Source organism: Hipposideros armiger, unplaced genomic scaffold, assembly GCF_001890085.2.
Source record: "Hipposideros armiger isolate ML-2016 unplaced genomic scaffold, ASM189008v1 scaffold_333, whole genome shotgun sequence".
Classification (NCBI taxonomy): Eukaryota; Metazoa; Chordata; class Mammalia; order Chiroptera; family Hipposideridae; genus Hipposideros; species Hipposideros armiger.
Window position 1 is genome coordinate 1,618,754 of NW_017731683.1, and position 8,571 is coordinate 1,627,324.

At 42.8% G+C, this 8,571-nt stretch overlaps 1 protein-coding gene across 1 annotated transcript in view; it reads left to right on the forward strand.

The window, feature by feature from the left end:
* The window catches only part of TBC1D9 (TBC1 domain family member 9), a 52,487-nt gene extending 45,376 nt beyond the window's left edge, over positions 1–7,111 (forward strand). The window contains exons 17-21 of the mRNA XM_019661042.1: positions 968–1,033; positions 1,695–1,781; positions 3,844–3,918; positions 4,014–4,117; positions 4,994–7,111. Coding sequence (XP_019516587.1) covers positions 968–1,033; positions 1,695–1,781; positions 3,844–3,918; positions 4,014–4,117; positions 4,994–5,710 — 1,049 coding nt within the window. The 3' untranslated portion in view covers positions 5,711–7,111. The remainder of the gene's footprint in view (positions 1–967; positions 1,034–1,694; positions 1,782–3,843; positions 3,919–4,013; positions 4,118–4,993) is intronic.
* Positions 7,112–8,571: the final 1,460 nt, after the last annotated feature.

The following is an 8,571-nucleotide window of genomic DNA, read 5'->3' on the forward strand; positions in this document are numbered from 1 at the left end:
GCATAGACAAAAATTGTACATGCCAGGGGGTCCAGGGGCTTGCTCAAGCTGAGTCTGCAGGTTAAGTACCCTGAGACTAACGTAAACATCACAGAAGAACTTCCAGTGTTTAGAGAACCCATCAGTGGAATGAGATGCCTTTGGTTGTGATGAGTTGTGTCCCCCGGAGAATGTTTGAGCAGATTCCTATCTTATGGGGATGTGTGAGATCCCTATGGTAAGTGGGAGGTTGGACAAAATTTTCCCTGATGTCTCTGCCAACTCAGATTCTATAATTCCTTTTTTCTTCTTTTTCCAAATCTAACTGATCTTCAAGTAGGTGCTCTGAGAATAGATATTTACATAGGATTTTCCGATTCCTGAAATACATATGGACATTAAAGGAAAAAGTAACATGATTCTTTTGATTGAAGTTATGGTGATATAATGGCAGGTTAGAATAAGTTACAATGAAGAAACATTTAGGCGAACCCAAAACAACAAAAGGATTTCTAAAATGAGTAATTTGAAGCAATCTCAAGTATATCTTGAGATTATTTCTGAACTGTAACAGCTATTTAGGGTACTGAGGTTCCTTCACATGATCTTTCTGATTAATAACAGTTTATTAAGTGCCAGGCACGATTTTCAGTGTTGTATACGCATTAACACATTTAGTTCTCACGGATCATGGGTATTGATGTTGAGACCACTGGTAGAACCTTCTATTTATCATCCTGCCTTATAGGGGGGAAACTGAGTTACAGCGAGGTTGATGGTCCCAAGGTCACAGAGTTAAGTACAAAGGATTTGAAACTAGGAATCCAGGTTCCAGAGCTCTTAACCCAAATATGCCCTGGCCAGACCTTCTGTCACCTAGTGTCTGGGTTTCAATTTGTAAAAAGTAGACTTCTCAGGGGAATGCCACGCCTGGAGGGGTTCCTAGCACCTACAATGCATTTCATATTGGTACTTCTGTGACTTCTAGGTGCCGCATGCCATGGGGACCTCACAGAGAAACTCAAGCTCCTGTACAAAATGCATGTCTTACCTGGTAAGTGAGCCGCCCAGAGCAGCACATGCACCTGTAACCATAACCTGGCTCGAAATCTCTCTCCCTCTTTCTCTCTCTGGTGTGATCTAATTGCCTCTTTTTGATACACAAAATCGCTCATTGGCCACTAAGAATGAACTGAAATGACTCCACATGAGTTCCCAAGTCAGCCTGGCCTTGAGTCTCCGTCATTTACCTGTCTGAACTATGAGTTGTGTCAATAACAAAGAGCAGGCTTCTGCAAAAGAAAGAATAACTAGCATTTGGTAACACCTGGGGTTCCAGGGTGGTGAAAGAGCGAGGTGAGTAGGAGACTCTGAGATTCTGAGTCTCAGGGGCAGTAGTTCTACCACTGACAGACAGAAGTGAGAGAGATGGTGAGGATGTAAGTTAGGTTTTAAACAAGGCCGACTTCCAGCTGGGATGTATCTAACAAATACAAAAAACAACAAAAAAACGGAGGGATTGGCACTAGGATAGAGATAGGGTAACACTCTTGATTTGGGAATTATCTTTATAGCGTACAAGTTCCTAAAATTTGGTTCATAAAACATCATTCCAGAGGATCTCATCTTCCCATGTCATTCGTTTAACGAGTAAAGCACACTTTCATGAGTCCTGGCCCAGCCAATATGCAGATTCTCCTTCCCCACCTTTCTAGAGCCATCCTCTGATCAAGACGAGCCAGATTCTGCTTTTGAAGCTACTCAGTACTTCTTTGAAGATATCACCCCAGAATGCACACATGGTAAGTGACTTTCCTACCCAGAGGTACTGTGTTTCTTTGCCACAGAGCCCTCTGTTATTGGAAAAAGTTGCCTCCATAGCTAGTCAGGCAAATAAGTATATAGATACAGCTGCCTAATATGTTACTTTACAATTTTTTGAAGTTGGGTGGCAACTACTGGGGGGCAGATACTTCCGCCCACTGAAAGAACCAGGGATATTGTGTCCCAATGGCTTACAAAAAACATGTCTTGCAGAGCTATATACTTGGCCCCCTTCTCCCTGCTAGGGTCAGGCTCATTAAGAATGTCATCCTATTGCTATGCTACTATCCCAATCGGTAAAACACTTATATCAGAAAGCCGTCTCTTCTGTCTGTCTTTGCTCTGTAATAGCTGTCAGCAAGCTTCCGCCCATGGGCCAAATCCCGCCCACTGTCTGTGTGTACAGCCTGTGCACCCAGAATGGTTTTTACATTTTTAAATGTTCTTTCTTAAATCAAAAGTAAAATAATATTTCGTGCCATGGGAAAATTATATAAAATTTATAAACTTTAGTGCTTATAAAGTTTTATTGGAACACAGCCAAGCTGTTATTCATTTATGTACATTGTCCATGGCTGCTTTCATGCTACAGCGGTAGGACTGAGGGGTTGAGACAGAGAGACTGTATGGCCTGCAAAGCCTACAATATTTCCCCTCTGGCCCTTCACAGAAGGAGTTTGCTGACCCTCACTCCGTATGGTTGGTAGGGCTACATAGATGTGCCCCAACTCTTGTGTGTGTATCTCAAGGTGTATATATCGAGTTGTGCACTGTTTTCTCGTGTATGATCTAAGCAAGGTCTCAGTTTGTGAATACACTGAGTTATCTACCCATCATCAGGGCAGCTTCATGGCTTCATCCAAGTCTGGAAGTAAACGTGGGGTTTCTCCTGGGTCCTTTTGCCTCTTAAATCTTGCCATCCCCAAATGTGCACAGCTTAGGCGTCCTTTTAAACTGTGAGCACCTAAGTGATTGAGTAGAGAGGAGTGAGCCAGACCCAGTCTTCTTATTAAGGCAACAGAATAACGGTCGGAACTTTGGACAGAATCTTAGCTCTGGATATTGTCACATAGGTGACCTTGGGCAGATTCCTGTATCTTTGGGCCTTCAGTTTCCTTTTGCGGGAAACAGAGATGATATCTGTCATTTTGGGTGTAGTAAGGACTTAATGAGCTAATGTAGTAAGGCTTTTAGCATCATGCCTGAGCACATCCTACACTATTCTCAACATCATTAGCAACCATATTTTAGCTACAAAATGTTAGCCATGTCTTTCTTAGGGGACACTCATTTCAGCAAAAAGTTCACTTGTTCAGAATGCTTCAGGAATGGTCACATGCACTTAATAATCATCCAAAGATGCTTTTAAAAAAATGATTTTCTAACTCCCTAAGTTCTATTGCTTTGTGTTGAAAATTTAAAAATATCGATATTTTTGAAATGCCAGATTAAATAATTCTGAAGGAATTTTGTGGCATATAACATTTTTTTTCTTTTATCAACATAGATTTTAATTTCCTTTCAGAAAGTGAGTTTTTGATCTTTTGTGGGGCCTGATGGAAAAATCAATCGTGTATGCAAAGTTAAGATGACCATATAAAAAGGGGGAGGGAAATTAACATTTGCTAGAACAGCACTACCATTTTTTTAAGTACTGAAGATGCTGTGACATCATCTCTTTATTTCCTAATTGTACACTAAACCCCACTTGTGACAAAGAATTCTGTGGGGGAGTTATTTCTTCATTGAAAATAGGCTTATCAGATAAAATATGGGACACCCAGTAAAATTTGATTTCAAGTAAGCAAAAAAATAATTGCTTAGCAGAGGTATGTCCCATGCACTATTTGGGACACACACTTGTACTACAAAATGATTTGTTGATCTTCAAATTTAACTCAGTGTGCTGGGTGTTTGTTTTGGTTTGTTTTTTTGCTAAATCAGACAACTCCACTGAATGGCTTCTCTGCTTTCTAAATGCTAAATCTATGGATTTCTTCCATAACACTCTACTTTTTCCTTCTGAATGTTTCTTGGTAGTAGTTGGATTGGAGAGCAGAAGCAAGCACAGCGCAGATGACGGCTTCGTTACAGTGAGTCTGAAGGCGGACAGAGGTACAGATTCTGCTCTTCTATATGTTGACCTTCCTGCTGGTTGGACACTTGTTTCTTGACCTTTGAACACTGATTTCTTAACATTTGGGTTTTAGGGAAGAGGGCAAATTCTCAAGAAAACCGTAATTATCTGAGACTCTGGACTCCAGAAAATAAGTCAAAATCAAAGAATGCAAAGGATTTACCCAAACTGAATCAGGTAAGTGCCCCAAAGTTCATTCCTTTTGAACCTTGAACCTCTGTTTTCTAGTCAGAGATAAATATAGACTAAATACCCCGCCAAGATAATGATAACTTGGGGCACTTAGTATCTGTTTGCATCTAGTTTGTGCATCAAACATATGCTTGGCTGTGAGAAAATGACCTCCTCAAAGAAAAGGTGAATCACGAGATATTCCGTTTAGAGTACACACGTCTCATCCTAGTCGTTTAAAATACCCTCAGATACTCAGATACTGTGCTGCATCCAAATCATTGTGCTCAGCTATAATGATGTCTGACATGTTTTTCCCTAAAAAGCTGAAATGTAATGAGGGAGATAAAACAACATAAATAATTATAATACAGGATGGAGATGCTAATGTTCCTAATGGAAGACAAATCATCTGAGTGGGGGAGTGGAAAGCATTTCTTCTGTCCAAGGTCCCCAGCAGATGTGTCACAGGAGAGGGGTCTGAGCTAACCTTGGAAAAGCTGAGATACACACTGAAGTGTGGAGATGTTAAATGAGATGAGGTCTGGGATTTACTTAACGTAATTGCACAAAGGATAAAAGCGCTCATGAAGCAACTGTATAATAGTCGTTCTTGACTCTAGGGGATGGGTACCTGAAGGTTCATTATTTCATTCTTCCTACTTTCCCGGATGTTGGAAAATTTTCAAATTAAAAAAAAAAAAAGGAAGAACCATCCATAAAAAGACTTTAAATAACACATCAGCCCACCGTGTATTAGGACTTCTCTCGGATCTTTAGTAGTCCTAATAGGAAGTGGCCTTGCGGACTACCGCAGCCCCACCTCTGTGCTCCCCAGAACACCGGTCACATTCTTGGTGTGTTTCCCCACTCCCTTTTCAGGGGCAGTTTATTGAGCTGTGTAAGACAATGTACAACATGTTCAGCGAGGACCCCAACGAGCAGGAGCTGTACCACGCCACGGCCGCGGTGACCAGCCTGCTGCTGGAGATCGGGGAAGTGGGCAAGCTCTTCGTCTCCCAGCCTGCGAAGGAGGGCAGCAGCGGGCCGTCCTGCAACCAGGCCATCCCGGGCGTGCTCTTCCCCAAGAAAGGGCCCGGCCAGCCCTACGCGGCGGAGTCCGCGGAGCCCCACCCGGCCAGCTCGGCGGGCGACAGCGAGGAACACTCCCTGGGGGGGCAGATGGAGGACATAAAACTGGAGGACTCCTCCCCCCGGGACAACGGCGCCTGCTCCTCCATGCTGATCTCCGACGACGACACCAAGGATGACAGCTCCATGTCCTCGTACTCGGTGCTGAGTGCCGGCTCCCACGAGGAGGACAAGCTGCACTGCGAGGACATTGGGGAGGACACCGTCCTGGTGCGTAGCGGCCAGGGCACAACAGCCTCGCTGCCCCGGAGCACCAGCCTCGACCGGGACTGGGCCATCACCTTCGAGCAGTTCCTGGCCTCGCTCCTGACGGAGCCCGCCCTGGTGAAGTACTTTGACAAGCCCGTGTGCATGATGGCCAGGATCACCAGTGCGAAGAACATCCGGATGATGGGCAAGGCCCTGCCCTCGGCCAGTGACTACGAGATCTCCGCCACATCCGGCTGACCGGCGCCTTTCCTGGGGGGTGGGGGGAGGGCGGAGAGGGTCTTTTTTATGTTGTGTTGGAGTTCCTTTCTTTTAAATTAAATATTTATTAGTACCTGGCTTGAAGCCTAGTGTTTTCATAATATAATACAACAAAAACTGTTGGAGAAATATTTAAACGCCTCGCTGTAGGTACAGTACTCTCTTGTTTGGGGAAGGGGGATTTACCAGAATACCGTTTATTCAGTGAATTCCAAGAAAAATGAACGTGTCCGTGATATGTGTGTATTATAACTTCTTGATCTTGCTGTTGAGCTGTAGACATGGTTTAGGAAAAAAAAAATAGTGCTGTTTAATGCCAAATAAAGCAGCAGCCATTTGTGTATTTGGGCTTTATTTTAAACAAAATCAGAGCAATGAGGAAAATGAAGTGTTCTTAAATGGAATGGGCATTGTCAGCTGGGGTAAATCCTAGACCACTTTGGGGAGCATTACAAATATTTTTTAAGATTTGAGATATATTTCATAAAAATCCTTTATTCAAAAATCATATTCAACAGATGTTCCCCTCTAAGGGGAAAACATTTGAGATTCTAAACAATTATGAAAGTATGATTTTTATGTGATGCCAGAATAACACTTCTATGTCGTCAATTCGGACAAATACCAGACCAATTTTGCATTAGAAACCAGTTCTGATTATTTATGTCAGCTGCCAGAACTCAGTGAAAATGAACAGTCTTTTGTTATAGAGAATCTGAAAGTGGCCACAAAGATGACAGAGGGCTCAGGATTTTTTTCAGGGGGGGGAGGGCGGGGGGAAGGAAGGAGAGAATAAAAGTACTGATGCTTCTGATACTGGGTTTTCAGCTTCTTGTTACTCATTACAAATAAAGCAAAAATAAACATTACCATTTCCATACTCTCCATAGATTCAAGAAATGATACCATGTATCCCATATGACCATCTTCTGGTTAAATCAATGTAACGTAGAGACAATGTAAACTGAAAAAATAAAACCCTGCAAGATAACTGAATGTTTTAAAGCAGAACTTGTCACTTTATATAAAAGAATAGTATGCTCTATCTATTTCCTGAATGGATGTGGGAATGAAAACTAGCACACCTGCACTTTGGAGTCCTGCTTCTTTTTATTACTGTTATCGTTTTGTCTTTTACAGGTGTTGGAGGGTTTTTTTCTCTTATTGTTAAATTCATAATCATGGTCACATTTTCTTTGCCTCTTCTGAATATTCCTTTCGATGCGTTCCTGTATTATATACATTGTGTCCTTTTTTTTTAGCTGTTGCTGCCTTTTTTTATTTTGTTTACAGAATGATTTTTAAACTGTCAAATGAAATAGTGTTAACCTCAAATAGGATAAATGTGAACAAATAAAATACATCAGATACTCAGATATGGTTTTTATCTCAGTGTGTGAGTTCCTGCCTAAGGCAGTAACATTATTCTTTTGACACCTTTGCAGGGGAAATTACAATATATTAGGCAACCATCTTTTTGAGATAAAAAAATACAATAAGTAGTGATGTGTATGAATGCATTTGAAATAAGGGAACTTTTATCAGTTATCCAAGTATTTCACTTATCCTATATAAGTGATTAAAGGGTGAAAATCCCCGTTGCATCCTTACTAGTCCACTGTATGTAAATACCATTAGGTATATATTTAATCAAGTGACAACTTATTAATTTGACTTAACTCTAAAATTGTTACACATTATTTTAACATGAGTTTCTCTCTTTAAAGTCACTTAAAAGATGCCTCAAGAAATAATTCTGTGAAAATCAGATACTCCCACCCACCTCAACCTCACCAAAATGAGAGATGGGTTTGAGAGGGGAATAAGTCTGTGATTAAATGTGTAGCTCCAGATAAATTAGAGGAGCCAGAATGTTCCACTATCCTGGAGAAAGGGACTCGAACCCTGAAAGCTTATGTCTCTATTGATGCTGTCATAATATTGTCCTTATTTGTTCAAGCATGTCAGAGTGCTTGCCATCACAGCAGCAATATACTCTATAATGGCACGTTTCAGTCTGCATTGCACTTGAAGGCTGCCTGTGGAGGAGCCCTGAGCCTCTGAGTTGATAATTTCCGGCTTCGACTACAAGACAGACAGGCCCATTCTTCTCAGCCTCCGGAGGCGCAGTCAGTGCATTTCCAAGAGCATTTTCTGAAAATAAAATATTACAGTTCCTGTCTAGGCTTTAATGGTTGGGTGAGCTCTTTTTAGAATCTCCATGGATTGATTACTCTCTTTGATGTCCATGTATTGTGATTTACCATCTTCTCTGAATGGTCACTTTTGATCTAGCTCCACGATGATACACCTCCCGAGCTAATAATCGTTCCACAGATGGCGGGCTCAAAGCCTCCGTCCTGAGAGACATGAACTGGCATCCCCGTGAGCTCCCAGCTGCAGAGCACTGGGTGGGCATCAGCCTCCATGGGTCTGTCAGATACGAAAACTCGAAAGAGAAAGCTACCGACGGGGGAAAGGAAGAAGCCATTCAGAGCCTGGATGCTAGGGAAGTGAGTGCGCCAGAAAAACAGATCCAGCCACGCCATTCCAGCCAGCGTGTTTCAAGTCTGATTGGGAGTAGGTCGGGGATAAACTGGAAGCGCCACAGAGCGGTCGTGGGCAGTGAGAGGGTTCATGTGCCCACAGTGCCTCAACCCCACCCGGGGAAGGCTGGGAACCCTGGCAGCCAGGCAGAGGGCTGCTCCCACAGTACGCTCTTGTCGCAGCAAGTGGGGAGGGTGGCTAGGCTTCTCCCTTTCTGTGTCCAGAGTTACAGCAGCCTCCCGGTCTTGGTGGAGTAGCCCTGGCCTGGTCCCTGACTAGTGGGGGCGAGGCGG